Genomic DNA, 27,668 nt, shown 5'->3' on the forward strand with positions numbered 1-27,668 from the left:
CTGACGGCTGCGTCTGATTGAACTTGGTTGTTATCATCCCTCCCGAACTTTTGTTATAAACTCTGTTAATGTGACTGTCAGATCCTTCCTCCTGTTAATGCAGAATGAGGCAGGGAGCTGTGGGGTGGAAGGAGGGAATGTCATGGAAGAATGACATTTCCAAGCACGTCAACATGAATCCATGAGTTTTCCCCATCTAAATGCAGAAAATGTTCTGTTTTAATTGTTCTGTAGTAAACTAAACCTCTGACCTATGGCGTCTCTGTCATATCACAACAGTGAACGGAAGACTTGACAAAAGGAAAAGATCCCTTTCAGGGAGCAGAAATCACCTGACAGTAGTTCAAGGCAAAAGGAGAGAAAACCTTTCTGAGAACAAGCAGTCACCAGTGTTTCTCAACAAATCTCAGAGCCCTCTTAATCTGAATGGTGTGTAATTTTACATAGAGAAGAAAATCCCTTATATGCCATACTTTGAAACTTAGTTTTGGTCTTTAAATCTTAATGCTTGTAGGTAGGCTTCCACCCAGAACTGACCCTTATGTGGCACTGTGACTTATTATTTATGGTTAAACTGCTTCTTCTGTTTTCTCTTAAAATGACATTCAGGAGCTACTAGAAAGTGGGCAATGTCTATCACAAAATCTCAATTTGTATTGTACATGTGAAAAACAAAACAAAAACGTGAAAAATCTATGATCACTTTTGCTAATGCGCATTTTTATTTGGCTAATGCCTTGATAAATGTCTATGCCTTCAGTCCTGTCTTTCACCTGGTGCAAAGGCACCAAGGGTGCAGCACATTTTTTTTGTACTGCACCCAAAGAGGTGAGACCTGAATTCAAGACAGGAACCATGGATGGACATTAGAGGCTCTATCACAAGTGCCAGGGTATAGCTGCAAATTCTCTCTGTAGGAAACTCAAAAGCCAAGCCAATGCTGATCTGCTTTTGTTCACATTGTAATTCCTCAGCAAAAGAGTGCCTTTCAGTTAAAGGTTATTCATGGGAAAATGCCAGATCCATTTATATTCACCCAGGATTATTAAAGCTACCGGCAATCAAGCCACCCTCCTATACTGACCTTTGACCATCAGCTTGGCTCTATCTGTCCCATTCATGGCTGCGATAGCCAATCACAATACTCAGAATCATTGAATCAAAGGATGGTGTTTTTTGTAGTCTGGCCAAATACTATTACAGACAAAACCTCATATGTAAACAGTTCCATATTTGTTAGTACAATACAATTCATCCCATTAGTGCTCCGGTTTTATGAAATAAGGAAAAAAAGCAGCTTTATTTATTCTGCTGAGTTATCTCGTCTGAAATGTTAATTGTAACTGAAAGTTGTATCAAATACAATAAAAAGGGGAAAAGAAAATATTTGTACAGAATACTAGAAATGAAATGTTGTAAAAGATTAAAGGGGTATTGTTCTAATCATACTGTACATAAGGACCTGGATAACTAAAATCGATGTGTTTACATTTTTACAAGTCTCTTGAATGATGCTTTGCAGGCACAAAGATAAACTCATGCATACACCAGTATATACTGCTCACACATGATCTTTTTCTCCAGACAATATCTCCTTAATTCTGGTGGTCTCTTTCCTATGCAGTGCAAACTCAGATATGCTGGGATCTGGCTCTTTATACAGCCAGCAGAGTCCTCAGAAGACAACTAACTTAAAATCTCCTATTGTAGGTGAAAGACATCACATCAATGCAAACTTCTACTAGAAAAATCTGTTTGAAATAGGTGCTTAAAAAACATGTAAGGGAAACCTCAAAATAACAGTTGGGGAAAAAAGTATAATACAACTCAGTATAAGTAACTACATGATGAAAATATTATGAGGGCCCATCATATCAGCTTTGGAAAAGAGGTCTAAGATTCTAAGGGAGTTTTTCTGCACCTGGAATTTATTGACCACACTGAACTTACTGTAAACGGGTGGGAATCGACTTATGGGGGGAATCAACAGGATCAGCTGATGAGAGAAACTTCTTCATTGGTCGAATTAAATGGGGAAATTAGGGTCAGATTTTGCCAGCCTACTGTCATACAGTATGTAACCAGCACACCTACTTTTACAAATAGTGCTATGGAGCTTGTAGTCAGGACTTATTACCCTACTGGGGCATTTCTTTGGAAATTCTGATCCAGAGGGTGGAGCACCATCTATTGGTCAATCAAAGCCACGTGCAACAGCAACCTGACTTTTCCTTGGAGGTCTGACCAGACCCAGCCAACTTGCTGAGCTTCTCAGATCAGATCAGACTAGAAGGTGGAAACACTGTTATTAAGATGATAAGATGTTAAGCCACACATCACTCAAATCAGTTCTTCAGTTAGGGGTGTCTAAAAAATGCTATATACAGTACATTTTGAGAATTATCATTTCAATTAGTTTGTTGCTCTACGTACGGTGAGAATCTTCTGGCAGTTCAAGTTGAAATGGAAAAGTAGTTTAGTAAATTTCCCAACTGGGCCTCAACATTGAAACTCTAAACAGAGATTTTTTACCTTAAATACCTTAAATAATTATTACAGTATGTATTGTTGGAGAACATTTTCCCACTTCCCCTTAAAAGACAGTCAGGAGTCCGTCTCAGAAGTTAAAAGCAGTTTTAATTTCATGTGCATGGGAGCGAAATACAGAGATGTTCTGTGTTTTTTTCTCAAAAGTAATTAAACTAGAACAGTCCTTAAATATATTTCTACCAGGCTTCCCTGTGCTTATCAGATTGGCAGCATTCCAAAATCGCTCACATCTTCCTAATTCCCTATTTGCCAGAGATAACGTCTTTAAACACAATTGGTTACTTAGGTTCGTAGCACGCATTCGTATATAACACTGTATAAAATTACGTGTCCAGCATTCTTCCAATCCAGTTCAAACTAGTTCTAAATCTCCACCTTATAAAATATTGCAGCTTCAGCAGAAAGAGTGCCCACAAAGTTCACAAAGAACGGTACCCTGCAAAATAAATAGCAGTAACATCTGCGGCTCTCTCAGCACAATTGCAAATAATTTTACCCATTAGGTTAAACTAAAGTATTTTCCTTTAACTGCCATGTGCAAATCCACTCTAATGCTTCAACGGTTTCATTTCTTTTTCTTTAGAAAGTTATATATACAGTATACAGTATAGTTCAGGTGGGTAGCTGCGTCAGTATGCGTAGTCTGCAAAGGATATATATCCTATACAGTATATCCCATATATATAGCATATCTTTTAAAAACCTGTATATCTTTCCAGTCTGTAACCTAGTCAAGTCTGCTAAAGCTACAGTATTAGAATTTTAAATATCAAATCTAATTTCACACTCTGTTTCTTTTTCTTTAAGAGTGGTCTGTAACATTGCCCAACTGATATGGTATATACCAATACTGTACCAACTGCAACAGGATAGAAGCTCTAATTTATCATTTGAGGGAGGCTTGCTCAGCACTTTGTTAGCAGTGTTTTGCTTATGCGGGGATTGCTGATGAATTATGTTTATCCAAATATAAAAATTGATTAATTTATATTATGTTAATTATATATAAATTAACATTACAAATGAATGATAGACCAGGAAGCCAATTAAAAAAAAAAACTTAAAAGATTAGTTTCTCTTGATATAAATTTTAGCAGTGATGATTTCTGTATAATGTTCTCACATTTTCAGAACTGCACTGCCCATAACTCTTAACTGTAAAACACTGATCCATTTCTGCACGTTTTCCACTGTGAGCAGTGAAGAAGCCAAATGACCGTTGTTAGTCAAATTTGTCTCAGATAACGCTTTTAATATTAATATTGCAGCATCCCATTCTTGGATACACATTCCAGAATCTTCAGGAGTTTGGAATAAAAATATCCCCTTGAGAATGGTGTCACTGAGGGTCAGACCAGGCTTTCCAGCTGCACATATTTCCAGATGAGAAGAAATGTAAGCCTTGTAATGAAGCAATTCCCATTGGTAAATGGGATGATTGGTAAATAAAACAAAACTAACCTTGCAGTAGCCCACAGATGAGTGTAGTAGGAAGAGAACCCTGCAAGTACACAACAACAATCATGATTTATTGGTTACACTTGGAAGTCTGGTACTGTACAGTATGTCCGTCCCACCACAAAAACAGTTTTTCTAATTTAATTGCATTATATTTCCGTTTTCCATAAAAGTGGAAAATACATATTTGTTTTCAGCTCCAGATTTCACTACATCCTAGAGAGAGAGCTCTTTCTGTTTCTTACTTTGAATGCTTGTACATTTGCTGTGCACAAAATACCATAATAAACCACTCACAAATTTAATTCAAACTGAATGAAATACGTTTTTCTTTAGTTGTTTTTGTCAAATAAGCTTGAAATTGAAGTTGCCATGCATCTCTGGAAAAAATAAAACATGGTCACATTTTCTAAAAAGTCCATTGCAGCTTTGTTATTCATTAAAAAAAAGAAGAATAGATTTAAATTGTTCTCTTGTTTTTACTTGTTAAATTGTTGAAAATAAAAAAAAAGTTCACATGTTCAAATGTTTTGGATTATAAGGCTGTTGTTATATTCTAGTATTTTTATGTGTAGCAAAGGATGGCACTATTTGCAGTGGGTAGCATTGGTACCTCGCACCTCTGTAGCCCTGGGTTCAATTCTGCAATCTGTATGGAGTCTGTGTGTTTTTACCATATTCACGTGGGTTTCCTCCCACAGTCCAAAGACATACTGGTAGGTTAATTGGCTTCTGGAAAAACTGGCTCTGGTGTGAGTGTGTGTATGTCAGTGTCTGTGTGTGCGCCCTGTGGTGTCCTGTCCAGGGTGTATCCCACCTTGAGCCCATTGCTTGCTGGGATAGGCTCCTTCTTCCCCTCGACCCTCGATTGGATGAATTGGTTAGAAAATGGATGTCTAGATGGACGTGTAGCCAAAATCTTTAAACATCTGAAGTAAGTAAGCCCAGATCAGGGCAAGCTGCTTCTTAAAGTGGGCGTCAGCTGAGCTCTTTGTACTACTGTACTTTGGAGTTGTTGTTGCATTACATATAGTATTCAGTACAGCATGTCCCCCCCAACCCAAGAGGCACTCAGCCAGTGCTATCACTGGGGATCCCCAGCCCAGATGTGCACTTAGGCTTTCAAGCCTTTAGGGTGGAAGATGAGATCTTTAATTAGTCAAGCAGCTCAGGAGATGTGAAATTCATGATACTTTCAAAGTGGTCTAATTCCATGTTATTTAATTCAGTACTTTTTTTCAATGACATTGGCCAAAATGAATTTCAACCCAGGCGACTGATTTCTGCATCTGATTGGAAAGAGAATTTGAATTAAATGTGACAGATCAGATTAAGCAGTTGTTTCTGTTGACTGGTAAGTGTATAACCTCAGTTCTTGCAATATTGATTATTTTTAATTCTTTCTTTATATGGGGACGGACCCAAAGACAGACCCACAGACTAAAAAAGCAAAAAGTAACATTGCACTCAAACACATTTTCCGTAGTATACTGTACTGTATGTGTCATTCATTTGGCAATGCTACAAAACCACAGTCACAGTTTAATATAATATTTGTATTTGTAGTTGACTATTTGTAGTATATCTGGGCCTCTAGGATAACAAAGGTGCAGTAGTGAGCTTTACCTTTAATAATCTGCATGGTTAAGGTTAATGCTGAGACGTTGGAAGAGAGATTTATTTGTATATGTTTTGATGAGATAAAGTGCGTTCCTTTTACTTTCAACAATACTGTACCTTTACATGAACTTTCCAACAAATTGCCTTCGATTTAAGCAGTCAGAGAACACAAGAGGATTATTTGTCCTTTTGATCACAACTGTTCCAAATGCTTTAAGGCTGGGGAAAATTAAACATTTCACACTTGGGTTCTTCATAGATCAAAGAGGAAAAGCTTGTCCTCCAATATTTCAGATAATTTACAGTATCTTAAGTTTGCTCATATACAACTGGCATACCGCATATTATATTCAAACTGGCTTTTCCCAATGAAGATTGTTCCTATCCCTCTCTGTTACTGATACTTACCTATGGATTTCCACTTTTAGGTCTGTTTTGAATGTGTCCTCTGATAGAATCCAAGTGACTAATGTGCTTTGATTTGTGACTGGGCCTACAGCTGCTGAGCCCTCAACTACTTCTGCTCAATGGCAATTGCAAAGTCACTGCCAGCTTCAGGCTTCATGACATCTATTGTTTGCAGGTCTTGAAGCAGCCAAAAACAATATTTTACTAGGCTGGTTCAAGACAGAGATAGGACTTAAACCATACTGTACTTACTTGCAATAATATACAGACAATATTCTTCTGGAAAAAGTTACATTTTCTGGTACAAACAGAATGATTAGAAGCCTTCTTTAAGTTTAAAACACAGGTTTCAGCATTCTGGTTTCAGAAAAAGGTTTTCCATTTTTCAGCACTCTATTTCTTTGCAAGTGCGTTTGTGTATTTGATGTTTTATTTTTGGAAACATAATTGTAAAATAATGTTTAAAAGAAGGAAAATCACATTTTAAAGATCAATTTTTCCGGGATGTAGGCCATGCCAGGCTGTTAAGCAGTTGCCAAACCCCAGTTTTGAAACATTCGGCTTGTTTGCTAATTTGGCTCTTATCTCTCCTTAGAACGGTATCGTCCACCGTGATCTCAAACTGGAGAATATTCTTCTGGATCAAGACTATAATGTCAAGGTAAAGTCGCTTGAACTAATTAGGTGCTAAAATTACTTATCTACTGTAAACACATTGGATTGATGTTACATTTGTGCTCTGGTTGTTTATACTTTTTATTTGCTTTGACTGTAAATAGTGCTCTTTTTTGAATGGAAGAAGACATACTGTACGTCTAAATATTTAATCTTCTGTAAATGACACATTTCATGACGAGCTCATTGTCCTCCAAAAAAATTGAAATGTTAAACAACAGTACTAAGTCATTCTCTGTTGGTACACACAGTCATACTGCACGGGAGATGTGTGAAGGTAATGTCAAAGGGCAGATTCAATTAAGCAAAAACTGTGTGAAGAATCTAATAAACCATCTGAAAAATTCTAAAAATATCATGCCAGTTGTTTAAAAAGAACCCATTCCTTGCCTTTTATGGAAGGTGTGCGAAGCTCTAGGGAATGCAGAGGACGTCAATGATTTAGAGGTTTTTCTATACTGACAGTATAGCAAATATTAAAATGACCTTTACACCCTTACCTAGGGTGTCATTTACCATACTGCTAAAAAACAAGAGGAATTAAAATACTGGAAACTACTGCTTCTAAGACAAATGTTACCTTACAGAAAAGGGGACACTCACAGTATTTTTTATGTGTGGAAAGATTGTGAAATATCTCCATAAACAACAGTTCAAAATTGCACTTCAATGACATCTCAGTTGGCAAGACTGTGATTCACAACAAAAAGCTTCCAAAAACTGCTGGACATTAACAGTAAAAATATTCCATTGCACCACAATGTACTGTACAAAATGAATCACTGCAAGTACTGAACAATTATAGATTTGCAGGTCTAATTATATTTGATATGGGCAGTTTTCATTGAGAAATATGCCACAATTGCTTCCTCTTTCAGTACATTCATTTTCTGGCTTGAAGTTATGAAAATGGAATGTAAACTAATGAGTTCAGACAGAAGAAACATTTACATTTGAGTGGCTCTGTGTATGAGTGTATACGTGTATCTGAGATGGGTGGGGTTAAGGGTTAAGGGGCTGGTGAACTTCGGGAAGTATTTGATCATTGTAGTGATAATCATCCTAAGAAGGCTGTTTCACAGTTATCCAGAGGCCAGACCCACTGTGGCTATGTGAGGCATGTAGATAATTGTTTGGGATGTCACAAATCAGTCTAAAAGTATTCCTTTATAAGAAAGAACTTTTTGTAGACATCAAATATGCAGCCACTTGGCCCAGAGTTATTGGAGCCAGGGATAATTTAATAATCTCCCCAGGCTCGAGTATTCTCCTATGCTCTGGTTTACCTCACTGGCTGCTTGGATTAGCCTGCCACATGGCACAGTTCACATATACATGAAGTCAAGCCTCTTCACTACCCTGCACTGTTTTAGAGTGATAGCAAGCTTGTATTAACAAGCTTCTTCTCAAATTTGAGATTTAGCACTTGAAGTTACTCCTTTCTATTTTTCTTTCTTTTACTGCAGTATGTAGAATACGATTTAAAGGTTTATCAAATGCTTTCAGAAATCAGGACCATTATAGCCAATGGCATCACACGAACACCTACAGTATTAAGCTTTGTTAAAAGCTTTTCTTTAAAAGTTTTACTACATAATATCTGCTTTGTATATGATTCCCCATTGCCTTCTCAGGCTGTTTGTTTTATGCTGGTATTATTTAACTGTCAGTCCTTCCTGTTTCTGTTCTTCCTGCAGACATTAGTGTTTTTTAACCTTGGTCACACACAGGTGTCTTTTATTTATTAACAGTACAGGCTGGAGATAATGGCACATTAGGAAAAAGAGATAGAAATGGAAATTAGGTACATCATTAACAACAAAACAAACCTGTAAACATTACTTGTTTCCTGTTCTCATCTAGGTACAATGCTATTTTTTTTACATTTTGTAAAAGACAATGGTTCAGTGTCAGCAGAAAATTAATACTTACTCCCATGACCATTTCCTGCTGAATTTGTGCACGGGGGCTGAAAATTGTCAATTATTTTAGTGATAAGGACCGGGGTTTACTGCAGGTTCACCAAAATCATTGTTTGCACAGATGGCCAGGACTGAACAGAGTTCAGTTTGAGAAACAGTAGTAACATCAAACACCTCCTTCAATCCCCTAATTCTGCCAAGCTGGTAGGCAATAATGTTGTGTGTGTTACCATGGTGAAAGTGTTTAATATTGTAGGCAATGCACAATAATATATAAATATATATTGCACAATAATACACAGTTAGAGATTAAATACACGTCTTAATGTTTTTGTTTACCTCTAAAGTAAAAGAACAGTACATAATAAATGAGCTGCTAATTCTCATTGCCTATAGGTTTCCTTGTTGAAAAGGCTTTTTGAAAAACTTGTTCTTGTTGCCTCCAGCTGGCAGATTTTGGCCTGTCGAACCATTACCACAAAGACACAGTGCTGCAGACATACTGTGGGAGCCCTCTGTACGCTTCTCCAGAGATTGTCAATGGACGTCCTTACCAAGGCCCTGAGGTGAGGCTCTAGTTCATCACAGTACTGCTCACAGTGGATGCTAATGGGCTTGGGACTACAGGAGTGACCATATCTGGGATGCAGTAGACACCTCAAGATGAATCCAAAACTAGCTCGTCATTTCATCATTCTTTCTATAAATAGAATGATACAAAAGTTGTAAAAAAGAGCATAATATATTGGTACACCACTAATTTAAGGAAGAATATTAGATAATGTATAATATTATTAGAAATTTCACAACTAATTACTGTGTGGCATCCTGTATATATAGATATTTAGGTGGGGGCAAAACTTACATGGAGTGTGACTGAGATGAAAAAGAGTACAATACAAAAATAAAAACTAAAACCACAGATAATAGCTGAACCATTGGTTTGTGAAAGGTATTATGAATAAAGAAGGATATTTTTTTCATTCAAATCAACAAAAATGTACATGCAAGTTAATGCAGGCTTTCCCAATCACACTTATTTAATACAATTCAGATAGTTCAGAAACTTGTGTGGCATTATCACTCAAAAGCCAATATACCGTATAACAGTCATTCCTTTGGACCCTGTAGTGGATTAATCATGCAAGCAACATCCAGAGCAAAATGATCAAAAACTTGATCACACTGGCAGGGAATTAATTTCTAGATTTTGCATTTATAGTGGGTTCTGTAGTGAGAAGCATCGTTGAAAAACCGACGTTGACCGGCTGCAAAATACCACAGTCTGATAAACCATAGCATACTGTACATGTAAGTTAAAAAAAGATTTTCTCTACACCAAGCAGGCTGTGGGGTCTGTAACAACACTGTGACTTATTACGGAGTCTGACTATTATGATAAGAGCTCTGAAACTGGCAAGAGAGACTGCACATCAGCTGAGGAGGGCAAGAGGTGTGCATAAGTGGATTGCTCGATCTTAACTCTCAGACAATGCATGTGCTGCCAGGGTCCACTCCCTTGCCCATCGCTGCAACATTCCAGGAATTTCTGTGCAGAAATAGCAGTTGATCTCATCTTTATTTCCTGCAATTTCATTTATTACATCTTACATAGCAGCTTACGGTATGTGCGCTGTGGTAATTTTTATCTGCTGCAGTTTATCATTATGTTGGCTTTCTCTGCCTGGAGTGAGGGGGAAAAAAAAATTCTGTGAAGACCTTAATGCAGTTTAAAGAAAATGCACAGGGAAGGATATTAGTGTTGCACAAATGCCCAATGCTACAGTATATGGGATCAAAGTGTGTGACTGGAATGTAAGAGATTGGCTAGCAAAGAGGAGTCTGTACAACACGACATACAGAGGTTGGTCACATTGCAACAACGAAAAGTGAAATATCTTAAATCAGTTCATCTGTCATAATAAAACCCTCAATACCAAATGCTATGAGAGCCTCTTTTTCACTGCAGGCCAGTTGTGTATAGCTCCTATTTCAGCATTTACCAGAAAAAAAGGTAAATTAGCTAATTATCCAAAACAACTGTTCGCAAATTAGAAGCTACTTGCTTGCGGCAACATACCCAAAGGGACATCCTCTTAACTAAACGTGGCATTGATAATCTTTTGTAGCAATACTGTACTTTTTTGTGTTAATTGTACACAATTCAACACACCATTGATCTGTGCAAGCCTACTTCAGAGGCTTAATCAATTAAATAAAAACAAGTTGCCTACACAGCTCACAGATAGTAACGCCATACATTCTTGCAACTTTAAAGCTTTTTTCCCCATGATGTAAACATGTTTTAACAGAATGCTAACTGGTGTGTATTTCAGGTAGACTGCTGGGCTCTGGGTGTACTGCTTTATGCCTTGCTGTATGGCAGTATGCCTTTTGACAGTGAAAACTACAGGACACTGACAGAGCAGATCAGCCAGGCTAAATACAAGAAACCACAGTGTCCCTCAGGTACTCCTCCCCCATCTCCTCACTTCTCATGCTACTCTTCTTCTGCAGGCCTTGCAGCTGTCTTGGGGTGACAGCTGTGCAGGAATCCAATCCAGTTCTTCTGTTCTCATGCACTTTAACTTTCAAATTGAAAAGCAAAATGACTGGCCCAGGAGAGCTCTGTAGTTTATATTTTCTTGATTGCTTTGTTCTGTGGACTAAACTCAATTTAGTCTAGCAAGTGCGACTACATTTTCACTAGTTTGCAACGTACAGTCTCACTTTCATTAGTTCTTATTAAATAGCAAGATCATTTTCAAGACTGGACTGCCCAGTTAGGTTCATTGGAGTGCATTGCGTATAACAGATTGAACTTTGTTAACACGTCACTCATTTTGGATTTGGCTTCCTTTTAGTGTTAAGATAATTAATACTAAAAGGAGAAACCATAATATAGTTGATCCAGACCCACATGCAGTAGTTTGAGCTGATCTTCAATTCACTTTCATAGTCCAAGTATTATGGACGCACACACACAAAATGAAACATTGAGTAAACCTGTGTATCAGTGGTTAATGCCAGTAATGTTTTCTGCCGTATACTGTGTTGTGAGCATTAGACAGACGGTGTCGTCTATAAGTCAGAATATCTGAGTCCCCCTTTTCAGCCAAAATAACCCTTATTCAGCTTCCTCAATATAAAACTGTTTTGTGTTGTGATTCACAGATGCCTGTGGACTTATTGATTGGATGCTGACAGTGACTGTAGAAAAGCGAGCGACCATAGAAGACATTGCTAATCATTGGTGGGTAAATTGGGGGTTTGAGGAGTCGGTGTGCGACTGCGCCTCTGCACAAGACTGCCACTCTCCTTTATTGGCACGCTACATTGACTGGCAGAACAGGCCCAATGCCAGCACTACCCAGGGATCGCCGGAGCTTAATATTTTTTTCAGCTTCCCTCTAAAACCCACTGGTGCCGGGGCTCAAGGGGTCACATGCCTAAAGAAATCCAAAAAGGAGAACGACATTTCTCAACCCGCTACTTTCATTCCAGAGGTGGACAAGAAACCAAAGGGCATCCTGAAAACCAGGAGCAGCTTTGATTCAGCTTTTCTCTCAGATGCTACTGGGGATGGTCTTTCACAACCCAGTAGCCAAACAAATGGACATCAAACAGCATCGCATACAGCCTGCTCTGAGAGCCTCCCTAATTCTTGTCAGCCTTCTTCCAAAATACCAAAGAAGGGTATCCTGAAAAACCTGCACCAGAGGGAGTCAGGGTACTCCTCTTCCCCAGAGAGGGGGGACTTTGTAGAGGGTTGTAGGGTGAGTGACGCAAAGATGGGGAAAGAGGAGCCCCAAACAAGGGGGATGGTGGCTCGTCGGAAGAAGGGGATTCTCAAGAGGAATGGAAAGTTTTCAACCAGCTTAGACCTGCCTGACAACTACTCCACCCTGCAGTTCTCAGAGGACGTGCAGCCCTTGATCTTCTCCGTTGGGTGCAGGGGGCATCAGCAGGCTCCAGCCCATAGCCGGTCACCCAGCGTCATCAGCGATGACAGCCTTCTCTCCAGCGACTCCTTTGACCTCCTGGATTTGGCCGCTCAAACCAAAAGGCGCCTCTTTGCGCAGAGCGAGCATCACGATGTTTACAGCTCCGAGGAAGAGCTGGAGAACCCGCGGGGTAGAGGCGAGTACGGGGAGGGCAAGCTGGAGGAGGAGATTTCACTGAAGGAGGGAAAGGAGCTCTGTCGTGAGGCCCAGGTGATCAGTAGCAATTTATAGCATTAGACCCCAACCTGGACAGATCCAGGTTGTTCAGAGTGGACTGAAGCAAAAAAAGTGGGAAGGGTCTGTGAGGCAAACTGTAGTAGAGCCCTTTACTCATTTCCAATTTCCAATTTCTGACATACACAGGTGTTGTCGGTTGAGTAGTACAACTACAAAATATCAAGGAATTGAAACAAAATCAACCCTACTCTTCACTGGTGCAACATTTAAAGAGATTACGATATATTACACTATTCTACAATAGCACTTGGCCATATTTAGTATTTTTCTTGACATAAGTGAGGTGCAACATTAAAGTCCGTGTCTCATTTAGTTTGACTCTAAAAGGGATATGAATTGTACAGTGCAGGAATTGCGTGCAAGTATGTTTTACCTTTCACATATGGGCTTTACAGATTTATATTGTATGCCTTTCTGTACTGTAAAATCTCATCACAAGTCAGTTTGCATCAGTGCACATTTTTCAATCTCCCACAAATGAATGTTAAAAGTATACAAACATTTACTGTACTGTATATGAATTGTTAAATACTGTACAAATATGACTAAAATGAAGAGACTTTCAAACAAAAAATCTGAATTACATTTAACATTGTTTGTATAAATTTCCAAAGGCTATTCAGTCATTTTGCACACCTTGACCTTACATACTGTAATTTTGAAATGCTAAAATGAATTATCATTGTCGGTGTCTATCTCTGTCTCCAGGCACATTATTATACTTTTGACCATGGGTGTTAGATAAGTCACTTTAAATTGAATAGACTATGCCATGTATTATTTTAATTGAAGAAAAAATGAAATCCTGTATTTTTATGTTACATACAGTACAAGGCGACATGAACAGCTAAACGCAATGAAGGGTTGTTCTAGTTGTTAAGATGCCCTGTCTTCAGAAGGAGTATTGATTTCCAAGACGTAAGCAATTACTGTAGGTTCATGAACTCTTACTGAATTCAGTCTGACAACCCTTTGATGGACCATAATTGACTAAAAACTGGACTGTGTAATAGAAGTGGAAAATCTGAATTAGAAAAATGTCTGTTTTCATACAGCTGCATAGACAAAATAAATACTGTATAAATACAAATTAATGTTTGTGTAAAACAAACATTTTTACTGTTCCAAAAGGAATTGCAGATTACCATCTTGAGAACAAAATCCTCAACTGCTATAAAAACTATACATTTTTTAGAATTTCTTGTTAAAGTTTACTTGTTTTTTTGTTGTGAAATAAAAATACAGCACAGCTGTAAAGAAAATGAAGCTATATCTGTATGGCAACTGGAAGGAAAGAATAGTGTTTGAGTGGAAGAGGGAGTTATACATTTTTGCTAACATATATTTTCTGTTTTGTTATGTAGAAATTTTTAATTTTTGTGTTGGAGTGTTTGGTATTGTAAATAAATGCTTAACAATAAAGAGGGAAATGTGTTTTATATTGTCTAAACATACATGTCCCCTGTTATACATTATATTCCCATACTTATATAATCACTTATATTGTAATGATTTTTATCATTTTTATTATCAAGGTGAATAATTAAATCATGACAAATTAAATTAAATATAATATTGATGGATGTACTGTAACTGGCTTTACCATGGTTAATGAAGAAAGCAGTAGAACTTAAAAAAGGAAGCACAAAACAGACTTATCTAAACCTCAGTCTTTTTCTTCCTAAATACTGTTGGACCGATGTGGTTCTGTAGGATACAATAAAAGTTTACAGTGCAGTTCAAGCTGCTCCACTAACAAAGACACCAGCTATAAATTGTGAATGTCTTTTTTTGGCCTTTTATATTTTTAGCTTTCTGGACATCAAAAATATTTTTTGCAAAACCAAAACTTCAAATGTTTCAATTTTAAATCGGCCAACATGAAAAAGTTAATCTCCAAAATGAGATACAAGACGAGCAAAACTGACTACGTTGCGGACTGAGAAAATGCTTAATACTATGAAACGCATACTGCTCATGCTGTCTTTAATGGAGCATACTGTAGCAATTATCAAATTGCTCAAAGACTATGCTTTATGAATTTACAGAAGCATCAATTATCAGAATAAGCAGAATTATATAACAGTATTATGCATTTAAATAGAAATGTAATAGTGCTCTTTACCTTTAAACATCATATACACACAGTTCCCCTCAAAAACAACTTTATTTTGTTTCAGTCTTTAAACATTTTAAACATTAGCTAGAAAATTGTACAGAGAGGAATTGTCAGTGCTTTGACAGTTCTTGAATGAATTTTATTTTCCCAAGGAACAAAAGATATGCATAAAAAGCATTTTTATAACAACAGTTCATAGCATGTGAGGGGAAGATGTAATAAGTACAATATGAACATATCAGATTTCAAATCTCAACGTTATAAAACTCGTTACTTTAGGACACTCTTAATACTTCAATGATTAAAGACTGTACAAATAGTGAAAAGATATGCAACTTAAGGATGCTATGTAAAAAGTACAGTTTCAAATATGTATTATCCACACTTTTGGTACTGTATATGTATTCTTTGTTCAACACTGTGTGGAAGAGGTATCAAAACGTAGCTGAATAACAAAACTCTGCAGGTAACCCCCTTGTTGTCATCACAAACAAACATCAATTGAATAGAAAATCATAGAATTAATGTCTTTTGAAAATTATCACACTTTGTCATTTAACACTGGAAGAGGTAGGCAACAGTTTTCTAAAGCACTGTTGTGTTGAAAAAGAGGGCATCATTTGAAATGATGAGTTGCACAACCTACTGTAGCAATAACTTAAGCTCACACAGGACATTCATCCTTGGTTACGGAAGATACAAAACATCCGACTCTATGCGTCATCAGCTTGGGAAATATTTTAAATACTATGGGCAGATTTAGGAGCTGTCCACTAGTACAGCAGTGATATTTATAATGATTTAAATGTCAATATTTTAAGCAGTCAAATTAAGGTCCTTAAAATAGTTGTACTTCCTGAGAATTAGTATTGTAAAAGTTATGAAAGCAATGTACACTACTACAGCAAGGGATGGGCAATGGAACACCTATATTTAAAAGCAATACTCCCAGAATAGATTTTCATTTCTCAGAAATACACTGACAGATTTTCCATCGTTAAAAAAAACATAAAGAGCATGACTGCTGTTTACTCCATGCGATCTATTAAGACAAGCCAGAAACAGAACTGTGATACAATACTATCGGTTCCCCAATACCTTTAATAGCTAAATCAATAAATGAAGCACCTTTTTTTAAAAAAAATAAAAGTATTCATTGTAAAAATCTGCAAATTATCATAGCAATAGCCTTGAAAAAACTTTGATGTTCCTTATCGACGAGAGACACCACCCATCTTCTGAGCACTTTATCCTTTAACAATGGGATACATCCAGGACAGGGCGGCAGTTCATTGCAGAGAGAGAATGATTATATTATATTGTATATTGTTTTCTATATTTTCATGACATAAAAGAAAATTATGATTTTATTTAAATTGGTACTTTCTTAACACAAAAGATCAGGTGATCAGGAACAAACTACCCAGCCACATGTTGTCAAATCTGATGCCCTGGCTTCTTTCAAGAAATGGCTAAGATCCTCAGATCAATTAGCTACTGGCAACCAAACAAGCCAGATGGACTGAATGTCCTTTTCTCTCCTTTGTAACCTTTCTTATACACTTATGTTCCAATTAAAATCTAAGAAGAATATTTTGCCCCACAAAACACAAATGTAAGTCTATCGTTAAAAAAAAGTTTATTTCAAGGCACCAAAGCAACTGTGTAATTAAAAAGCACCACTGCTTTGCAAAATTGAAAAATGTGCAGTTCTAGACTTAACAATCACATTAAAAACCATGTGCATTTATGCAATTGAGATACAAAAGCTAATAACTATAATGAGAAGTATGACTCATCCCCCAATATAAATGTTACCACAATTAATTTTGCATTTAAATTGGTAGCTTTTAGGATGTGAATATACTGTACTGTAGGGAACGTTATTGTTTTTTTTTAGAATAAGCAGGATTATTGGGTAAGGAATAACCTTCTCTTTTTCTTTTAGAGCCTTGGTATTTTATGTTTAAACTGAAATAATTCTGGAATCACACATATAACTCAATTTTTACAAACACTGTTATAGTCCTAATGTCTAAACATATTATCACTTTCATATGAAAGCTGTTACAATATGTGTGTTATCCTTATTCCTCAACCATAAAAACATAAAAAACTACAAAAACATTCCTAGCCAATGAAAACAAAAGCCTAAACTTGCAAAATTTAGAAGGGAAAGCAGAGCTCATCTTTTATTTCCTCCCTCTGAAATAAAGTGATAAACACCAACAAAAATATTTAAAGGAATTATTTTTTAAAAATGAATTAACATCCAGTTCAAACTCAAACTACTGGAACTACTACAAACGTTTAAAATTAGTGTAAACTGTGTGATCTGAAGAAGTATATATTATGTCTACTTCCTCACATAATTCATCTTTAAGGTTAAACTTGCAAAATTTTGTTATATTTAATCTTATCCATTGTGGATTTCACTGTACAGTAAAGCAGGTGAGTCATATTTAGACATAAGGAAGAAAAATTTAAGGGTATTAATGAAAAACTCTTTCCATTGCTCAAAACAGCAAACCTCTGTCTACGTCAGTAACAACAGCTGTACCTTACAAGATAAAAAACAGAACTTTATGGACTGGATAGGCTTGCATTCCCTCTTTTGAATCATAAGTCAGAAATCACTTCACTGAAGGATAACAGCATATTTTTTATCATGAGGAAATCCAATTGACAAAATGCATTACTATCCTCCGTGGACAAACACTATGGTTTATATTAATTAAAATGGGTTACAAAACCAAAACCTCATATTCATATAGACACATTCTACATCTGAACTAAATTACATTTTGAGTAATGAACCAAGGAATACCAAGTTGCGGAGAGAGTTTTTTTCAGTGAAATTACAATGTTTTTCTATACTCCCATCTTTCCCTGTCAAATTTCACTTTTTATACACTTTAAAACAGTGTGCAAATTCTTTAAAAATCAGAAAAAAATGATGTTACTGTATAAAAATTTTATGACAAGGATGTAGATTTGTAAACAAGTATTTAATTAGTTCATTGCAACACAAGCATTACATTCAAACAAATAAATTCCTAAACATCGTCTTTAAATCTCAAATAAAAAAATATAAAAAATATATAAAGGAAAATATAAACATTCCAGCTTGTGTGTGAAAGCATACATTATATTAGATTTAAGACTAGAGAACTACTTACAGTAATGGAAAATCCTTTACACATTTCAAAGTAAACATTTGTAGGTACTGTAAATGTATAAGTTAAATTGCAAGTTAATTATTTGAACCCTAAGGTTTCAAATAATAAACCTTATTATTAACAAACTATGGCTGATCTATTAACACTTGCACACCTCTCTTGCCATGAAATCAGCTTTAAAACAAGATGCCCAAAAGTTCCAAACTAGCTGTAGTGCAAAAAAAATAAACAGACTTTGGCCTGCTTTATACACTTGAGCCACACAAAAATAGCACCAATCATTTATAAATCCAGCAGAAGGTCACTGTTACATTCTCTAATACCTTTTAACAACTGTCAGCTGGTATTCTAATGTTTTTTATCCATTTTAATCAGAATCATCACTGGAGTCAAAAACGCATAAATATGAAACAACTTTGCTTTCTTGCATTTCTTGTTTTTTAGGAATACTGACAATAGGAAAGGTATTTTTGTGCACTAAAGGGCTAAATGGACTTACCCAGGAAAGTGTTTTCTTTTCGTATCCAGTAATATGCTGTGTACATGAGCTGTCTTGAAAATAGTCCCATAGATTTAGGTCTACTTTTGTGGGCCCCATTCTACAGCTTCCTTGGCTAGTTTTTCCAACACTCTCGCAGGAATAAGACACCGGAATAATCTTATTCTTTTTTTTTTGGAGTTTTGCTGTTTGATATTGATGCTTTTCAGCTGACATCCTTACATTCTCAACTTCAGTCTCAAAGGGATCCCTTTGCATTTGGGTTTCATTTCTAAAGCCTTGCCTGTCCTCACAAGGGTGCAGCATACTTTCTGTTTTACTTTGTGACAACACTGATATTTTAACTTTTTGCTTTTTCCTGGAAGGGAATTTTTTAAACCCTTTCCTAAAGCCTTTTTTTCGTTTCCAGTCTTTTTTAGGATCTCGGACGTCTTTAGCATTGCTTTCCTTGCTAAGACCGTTGACCACTTCTTCACCTTTGAAAGTGTTCGAGGTCTGTGTCAACCCATTTAACCCATAGAGGTTATTTTCATTTTGTGTGTCTGAAATATGGCTGGACTGGACATGCCCTTTTCTTTCATGTTGTTCATTTTCTTTCATAAAATATGTTTGTAACCCATTGTCTGGCTCAGAGAGGCCGGAAATTGCCCCAGTAGAATGCATGTAATATGAACTCAAGGAAGGATTCTCATCTACTCTGTTTTTTAAAGTATTCATTGATCGATCCTCATCTAGAAAAAAAATGGCTTGTTCGTTTATTGTTCCCGAGACTTTGGCACATTGTTCATCAGATTCCTTTTCAGATGTTGATGTCCCATTGCCCAACTCCTCTGGCATGAGAGCAGTGCTGGGCTGTAGTGTGTTAGTTTTACATACCCGTGTGCTTTCAAAGTAAGTCTTTTCTTCACTGACAAGACAAAAATTTTCACACAAACGAGGTGATGTCTGAACAGTGCAATCTTTAACATTACACGTAGGCCTATAAGAGGACGCCAAGTTGGTGAGAAAAGACACAAGTTCATCAAACTTTAGGCTGCTGTTTAACAAATCCAGCTTTTCACTTATTTTCCCATTATCTTTGCTATGCTCCATTTTCATTCTTTCTATGTTGTCCTGCAGAGCTAACATACAAGATTTCATCTAGGAAAAAAAGAAAAAAGCTTTAAACAATTTTACCTAAGTTAACTCATACTCATCACAGATTCATATTCCATTTTTCATCATTTCCCCTTGCTTTTTAACATAATACTTTGTTGTTCATTTAAGCGTATATTCATGCAGCCCCATAACCAGCTGCATGAGGCCCCTCAGCTCAAGGAGGGTGTACAATTCAGAACAAAATGCAGACAAAACCTAACCTGCAGATCAATACAAGGAGGAACCTAGAGAACCCAAAGATCCGAAAGAAAACATGCATATACGCATGGAAAGGGATTGAGGATCAGAAGGAAACGTGGGATCATGCAGCTGTGAGGCAGGATGATCTTGGGTTCCCTTCCGTGGGTGATTACAAACCTCACTACTGTCCTGCCCTATTTTGTACATACTGTACTTTCAGGTCAATTTAATATTGTTTTCCAGAAATTTAGCAATATAACTTGGACGAAGAGAACTTAATAAATAAAGTCTGATCATCAATACTAAAATACTAAAAACAGTTTTTCAATTTTGATTGTGTGTGGTTCAGCTCATCACAGAACTCACAACAGTAGAAGAATACAGTATGTTTTCAGATTCTGTCACATTACAGTAAACCTTTTGTGTCTACTCTATAGCAAAGCAAGAGACAAATTAAGCAAGCAAACAAACAAACAAGATATTATATTAAACTCTATATTGTGCAGTTTATATTTCAGAGAATGTTTAAGGTACTTGTGCCCAGAAAAGCAGTAATACTTTACTAGAACAGCAATACATGTACCAAACTAAATTAAAACCAGTTCTGGGCAAAAACATCTTTTCTGAGCACAACATGTCAAACATTATCTTCATAGCTTTTCTTATGCCATACTGAGTGCATTCCAGGAAGTGTCCTCTTCACAAAAGGTTTGCTGATGAAGTAAGGGATTACTGCTCAACCAAAACTAGAACTAATGATTAAAACCAGATTGATCAGCTTTCTCTTTATCCTTTCACATGAAGAAACAAATCCTCTTTATAGTGCTTAAAAGCTGAGACCTTTTCTGTATAGTGTGCTCTGGCTGAGATAGTTGCTGGGAAATTACAGAATGTTCTGAAGAACATAAGAAATGTAACAAACAAGAGGAGGCCATTAGGCCCATCTAACCCATTTTGTTTCTACTGTACTTGTTTATTATTTTAAATAATAATCCAAAGATCACATCCAACCACTTCTTACAAGACGTTTCAGCAATATAGCTGGAGAACATGTTACACACACCAAAAGCCCATCCATAAGGAAGTGCCTCTCGTTGTCACTTGCGCCATCTGATTCATATTTCACTGTTCATTTAGAAGAAATCTACTAGGTTGACTTTACCAATGCTTCTGATGATTTTGAATACTTGTATGAGGTTCTTTGTAGTCTTCTCTGTTCAAGACTACAAAGGCTCAGTTCCTTCAGCCTATTAGTGCAGGAGGATATTACCTTAAACCCCTAATTGCTCTTCTCTGGATGGACGCCAGGGCAGCAATATCTTTGCTGTAGTGTATCAACCAAAATTGTACTATACATATGGAAAGTGAACATACTGAACCTTTGAAGTCCATTTTTAAGTCATGCTCTATATGTAAGCAATGCTCATTTTCATTTTTCATTTCTACAGACAGTATTATCATTGTTTCATACTTTTCAGTTCTATGATTATGGCAAAAGTGTTTTTTGCATTTTAAGGTAAATAATTGAAAAGCAAAACATGAGAATAAAAATTGCTTTGCATGTGTATTGCATTACTGCCACAACCAAAACTTCATTATAGGTGTTTATGTTGCAAAGTAAAGAATACACATATATACATGTAGTACATGCATCCAGTATATACTGTACTTATAGTACAGTATATGCACTGATCACTGCAGACGTGAAAGAATAAATATGGTGCTATTTTTTCTGTTTCATTTTGGTGCTCTCATGTTCTCTCTTTTAAAAATATGTAATTTGTAACTTTGATTACTATCACAGCCATGAGGAAAAGCAACATGGTTAGTGACTATTTATGAAGACTTTTCAGGAAACTCAAAGTGCTGAATAATATTACACACATAATCCACATCAAAGCAGATGGAAAGATAAAAAGAAAAACAAACTGACTTACAAAAAACAGTGGAATAATACTGTACATTATGCATTATAAGCTTTAGTGAAAACATACAGTAGGTCATTAAGGTATTTATAAAAATCTGAACAGTTATGATGTCTCTAATGTGTTTAAGAAATGAGCTCCACAGCTGTATTGCTGCACAAGAGAAGGTTCTATCACTCTTTGTGTGGAACCTGGTCTTTCACAAAGGTAGAAGTCCTGAATCAAGATTTCTCAAATTAAGAGGAGTTGGACTATATTCATCCAATATGCCTTTAAGATAACATGGATCAAGACCATCATGTGGTTTCTTAATAAGAAGATCTTAAGGCAACTCTAAATTTCACTAGGAGCCTGTGCAACCCATAGCAGATTCAGATTATGTGCAGATGCAGATAAGTTTTAGACTGTGTTTTAACTTTAATTTTGCAAACTGAAGTATATTTACATTCTTTATTTATACTCACTTCTGTCTCCATTTTTTCCATCTCTGCCAGTACTTGACTTTGAGATTTCAGCTCACTTAGTACTGGATCACACATTGATCTCACTTTGTCCTCCACTACAACCAAATTAAGATGGTTAATACTGTATATCAAGAGATTTAAATATCTGGTTTAAAGGCTCTACCTAGTATGTTAGTAAATAATTTAAGGTAGCAGTTAGTGAATATCAATGTTTTTTTCTATCATAAAAACAAAAATATGTATTTAATTTAAATAAAATATCTAGCATGTGATCTTTAAATATATATATATATCTATTACTTTTACTTTGAAACTCCTCTTCATTGCTTTCAATTGTCCCTATAAACAAATAAATTAAACTGGCCACCAATATTTTTTTCTACACAAAGGAAGTCAAATTGTTTTTTTTGTTTCAATGCAAAGATACTGTACATAATGCTACCGAACACAGAGTAAGATGACAAATTCACACCATGAGTGCCTGTCTTCTCAAGCTATTTAGAATCACAGGGAGCCTTCTTACATTTATATCAATTTAGTTATTTCTGAAACAAAGGTTGTGCAAAGCAAAAGGCAAATTTCAATGATATACTGTAAGCTGTTCTCAATGACCTGTAGATAGACACATCTGTGTGTTTTGCTCATGGATTGCATATACTGTATGCATATCCCTCAGCATATTTTGTTGTACAGTATAATTTTCTTACATACTCTGTTATGCAAACCAAATGCAAGAGCACCATCTGCTGCTGCTCAAATGCCATCACTATCTCAGGCACTGATCTAGATTTACTTTGAACAGAAACATCATCCCAAAGAATACTATATATGATTTTTAATATACCTTATAAGTACTTAAATAATGAATATTGTTTGCCAAATCATGTATTGAAGAAAGCTACTTGATAAATATATGTAATTTACTAAAAAGGGTAGGACTAAGTAAGATAAAAGCTTAAATAATAGCCATGCAACTTACATTGCTTTGAACAAACATCCAGACCTTCAGCAATAAATGTCTTTCTAGAATCTGCCTGGCTCTCAATTCTATTTAAAGATATTTTTATCTGCGAAACAAATGTGAAAAAACAATTAAATCTTACACAACTTTTATTTCCAAGAGAGTAATTCATCATTGTCTAAGATGTTAATACATACATTTTTAGTGCATACTGTATGAAAGCAAGAGAAGTCAGAATTTGTAACTTACAATTGTTTATTTTAAAACAAATGTATATATTAATGTATTAACTTACGTGATCTACGCTTTCCTCAAGTTGTGAAAATCTATTATTGAACAACTCACTAGAAGAAAAAATGAATAATTATGTTTATACGCTTTTAAAATACATATGAAATACAGGATAAACAGAATATGTGGTTATATCCAATACAATCCTATGCTCCCTTACAAAATGATAAGAGTCTGCATAAAATAGTGACTTTAATTAACAGCAGAAATCTATAACATTAAATACAAATGCAAATGTGTATACATGTTATTATGAGCTGTTACAAATATTTCAACCAGTTTATCTTTGTACAGCTGCTTACCGTATGTATGTACTATAACGGAATCATGCTCTCAACATGTCTGCTATGAAAAAATACTGTACCTTTCATCTTTCTCTTTAGCTTTTTTCTTGCTTTCTTCAAATAGTCCCAAGATTCCTTTGGCTTTCCCACATCCAAGCTGAGACTCTATAGGTTTCTCCCATTTGTCCACTCCAAAATTATAGGGCCTTGTCTGATATTTTGCTGAACCTTTTGGCTCACTTACCTTTAATGAAAGGGAAAGAAGTTTTAAAAAACACATACAAGACTTTCAGTTAGCTTACTACTTTTTCATCTTGCATTACAACTAAAGCTCATAATTCAAAATGCAAGGGTCAAAGGAGCCCTTTGACATCAACAGCCCTGTAGGTACATTTAGATGCTGCTGTCTGGTATGAAAAGAACCATCCATCCATTCATTTTCTAACTGCTTCATCCAATTCAGGGTCGCAGGGGAGCTGTAGCCTATCCTGGCAAGCAATGTGCACAAGGCAGGATACACCCTGGACGGGAGGCACACACAGACTCAAACATGCACACATTCACACCAGGGCAAATTTTCCCAGAAGACAATTATCCTACTGCTATGTCTGTGGACTGTAGGAGGACACTGGAGCACTCAGAGGAAACTCACGGGAACATGGGGAGAACATACAAATGCCACGTAGATATCAAACCAGTTCTAGAACTGAACCCAGGGACCTAGTGCAGCAATGCTATGGCTATATACAGTATGTCAATGCTATATGACAATTTGACTTACTTCTTGAGAACCATGCTGAAAGGCCAGGGCTGTTATGGATGGCTGACTCATCTCCTGGTATGTATCCTGAGAATGACTGTGTCGAACCCGACATCCAGCCAGGAACATGGGATCTGTCATTCTTGAGTAACCACTGTGGGTGCCACTCCTGCCAAAGGATAACTTGTTTCCCCTACGATCATTAAGATAAAAGGTTTTAAAATCTATTTTTCTACTCAGACAGGAAGAGAGAAGTTAATATCATTGACAGATCTAATTTATCATTAGAAATTACAAAGCATATTCAAAATTATTAGGAGAAACTTTTAGAGTAGAGATTAGGTGTACTAACAACACTTACAGTATCTGATTAGGGAACACCCATTTGCATCAGTGTTAATTCTGATCTTTCTTATTTTACTGCATATTCAAACACTCCTTTAAGTGTAAAAAATGTTTACCTTGTTGCCCCAGGAATGCTGAATATCTCCTCAACATTCAATAAATTGACATTCATATCTGTAGAGCTGATTCCTCTTATCTCCTGCCAAATAAAAAGATGCTAACATTGTTTTACATACAGTATTTTCCATATAGTTTTTTGGATTACTTCTATTTGACCTTGACAAGGTCAGCATTTTTCGTTCAGACTGTTAATTAACTTGGAATGAGACAAGGGCAGTAGCCTAACTGTGTTTAGCAAGGAAGCTACTGTATATAGCGTTTCTGAGAAATGTTCGTTGGTTTTATTTTTCTGGACAGAAAAGAAAAGTCGTAAACCCTGAACTTGGTTCAACCTGAGCAAATAGTGCTCATCTGCAGGGATAGTGTAAATGTACTCACAGTCAGAAATGCATTTTTACCAATACTCGGACAAAGTGGACAAAGTTAAAGGCAATTGAGAGGAATCCTTATATTACTAAATAGCGTCTATTTAATATGCGTCTGTCTAATAGGTGCTTTATGTGAATGCTTATTAATGTAATCTAGTTTTAGTTTTTCAGTCTTTGTATTGAATGTTCCCAGTCCCGGTCCTAAAGAACCACAAACCTGTTGGGTTTCATTCCAGCTCAGCTTAAATATCTCATCAAAACCTTGGCTGAACTAACTAGTGGCCTGATGAGAATATTTGCTATTGGGATTGTATTTTACTTACAAAATGCAATCTTTAAAAAGGTCACATCAAACATATTTAAGAGCTGAAAACAGCCTAACAGTTCCCATTAATTCTATTACTAATATGATTTGTATGTCACTAATTCAGTTGTGGAACAGAGCTTGGCTGGAACAGAAGCCAGTAGATGTGTGGGCCTCAGGAGTCAGGACGAGAATTGGGAACCCCTGGTCTAGGCAATAGCAATACAAATTCAGAAGTCTGTATAGAGGGGACTTGCTGCTATCTTATCTTTGTTTTACATTATTATGTGCATTGTACAATTTTGAATTGCAACTCCTGACTACGCATCCCCAGTCCTCTCCCTCACTATGGCCAGATAACATAAGCAACCAAAGGAAACGGGGCATAAAACATCCAGACGCTGAACCGGTTAGCAGCAAAATCATTCTACTTGGTTTTCAGCAACGAAACTTCATAAGTGCTTTTAACTTCAAGAGTTGCTTTTAACAGCAGTTTGAGGGAATAAATGTCACTGCGGCATAGTTCACTGTTCCGCCTGAAAGGTTCTCACTTCGTCTGCACTTTCATAAATTAGAAAAGTTTAAAATACAATAATTGTTTGGTGAACGAAAATAACTGACTACCCCCCCCCCCCCAAGTACAGTATAACTAGACGGCTTTAATGGAAAAGAGTTTTACCTCAGAAAATGGTTGCTAATTTCAGGTCGGACCGTCCCGGTTCTCTCGAGCGAAAGTAAGAAATACCGTTAAAATGCGCGAGCCCGTCGACCGCACTGATAATCCGGGCAAAGAACCTACTGGAAAAATTAAAAGAGAAGAGTGAGATTTAATAATAAAAAAAATAATAATTCAGATTCCTACTCAGACGCATACAGTATCTCAACACGCTTTGCGACAGAGTTAAAAAATAATGATCCTCGTGAAGCGTGGAATTTGATTTAAATCGAGTTTCTCTAAATGGCTTCAGATTTTGCTTCTCCGGGGCATACTGTATAAAATCAGTTTTGTCGCATCCCCTGGTTTCTCTTAATCAGGAGCATCAAGGCGAGACAAGAACAGAAACTTTGACGGGAGATAAATGTTTAACATGTCAGGGTAGCAGGCTACCAGCGCAACTTCAGTATTTACTCGAGTAAGACCGAACAAGTAAAACTCACAAATTGGGTTTTGTTCCAGCTCATCTTGAAAAGTAAATCATAAACTGAGCTGACAATAGGTTTAATTCACGCTATGCAATTGTTTTCGGTTTTTACATAGTGTTATAGTTCCCTTTGAATACAGCACATGACTAGCACCTATAGAATACGAATAAGTGAAATTCTATTTCATTCTATTTCTATGATTTCGGTTCGCAGTAAAGAGAACATACAGCAGCTCACTAACACTAACCGTGACGTCGGTCCTGGAAACAGATGAGACGCTGTGTTCTAGTGTGCTGAGGTTTGGCCATCAAAACGTGCAAAGAAAATGAGCATCTGGAAAATAGTACACAAGGCATGAAAACAATTTTATGGTATGGTATAAACACTGCAAATTGTGTGCATAATCCAAAGAATCTGGTTTATACAGTATGCATAACCATTTAATTGCACTTGTCTTATAGCTTCTATAAAGGGTGTCTTACAGTCTTACTGTACAGTACATACAGGTACACATCAGTTCAAGAAACACCTTGTGCTCTACCCATGATCTTAAGGCCTTTTATACATATTTTTACTTAACCTAGTACTATATGACCGAACTGCACAGAGGCAGGTTCTTCAGCTCCGAAAACAACAGCAGTCCCAAACACAGTCTGACTATGTTTCATTGCCATAAGGCATCTTAGTCACGCCT

At 36.4% G+C, this 27,668-nt stretch overlaps 2 protein-coding genes across 6 annotated transcripts in view; one reads left to right on the plus strand and one right to left on the minus strand.

Annotated features, from left to right (window-relative positions):
* The window catches only part of LOC102698078 (NUAK family SNF1-like kinase 1), a 39,842-nt gene extending 25,546 nt beyond the window's left edge, over positions 1–14,296 (plus strand). For all 3 annotated transcript variants that reach the window (XM_015347948.2, XM_015347949.2, XM_015347950.2), the window contains exons 5-8: positions 6,632–6,697; positions 9,080–9,199; positions 10,970–11,102; positions 11,808–14,296. In XM_015347948.2, coding sequence (XP_015203434.2) covers positions 6,632–6,697; positions 9,080–9,199; positions 10,970–11,102; positions 11,808–12,868 — 1,380 coding nt within the window. In that variant the 3' untranslated portion in view covers positions 12,869–14,296. The remainder of the gene's footprint in view (positions 1–6,631; positions 6,698–9,079; positions 9,200–10,969; positions 11,103–11,807) is intronic.
* On the minus strand, positions 3,956–27,642 carry iho1 (interactor of HORMAD1 1). Of its 3 annotated transcripts, none has more exons than XM_069189381.1 (10): positions 27,555–27,622; positions 27,202–27,307; positions 26,511–26,629; positions 25,156–25,238; positions 24,716–24,887; positions 24,015–24,178; positions 23,655–23,703; positions 23,378–23,465; positions 22,399–22,493; positions 3,956–4,051 (listed from the first exon to the last, which is right to left on the minus strand). In XM_069189381.1, exons 4-10 carry the CDS (start codon positions 25,209–25,211, stop codon positions 4,007–4,009), a joined length of 669 nt encoding a protein of 222 aa, XP_069045482.1. In that variant the 5' UTR covers positions 25,212–25,238; positions 26,511–26,629; positions 27,202–27,307; positions 27,555–27,622; the 3' UTR covers positions 3,956–4,006. The 3 variants fall into 3 exon arrangements, with proteins under 3 accessions (XP_069045482.1, XP_015203438.2, XP_015203437.2); XM_015347952.2 differs by lacking the exon at positions 3,956–4,051 and adding an exon at positions 18,121–19,811; XM_015347951.2 differs by lacking the exons at positions 3,956–4,051; positions 27,202–27,307 and adding an exon at positions 18,121–19,811 and having other exon boundaries at positions 27,555–27,642.
* Between the last annotated feature and the right edge of the window lie 26 nt (positions 27,643–27,668).

This window comes from Lepisosteus oculatus, chromosome 4, assembly GCF_040954835.1.
Source record: "Lepisosteus oculatus isolate fLepOcu1 chromosome 4, fLepOcu1.hap2, whole genome shotgun sequence".
In the NCBI taxonomy this organism is placed as follows: Eukaryota; Metazoa; Chordata; class Actinopteri; order Semionotiformes; family Lepisosteidae; genus Lepisosteus; species Lepisosteus oculatus.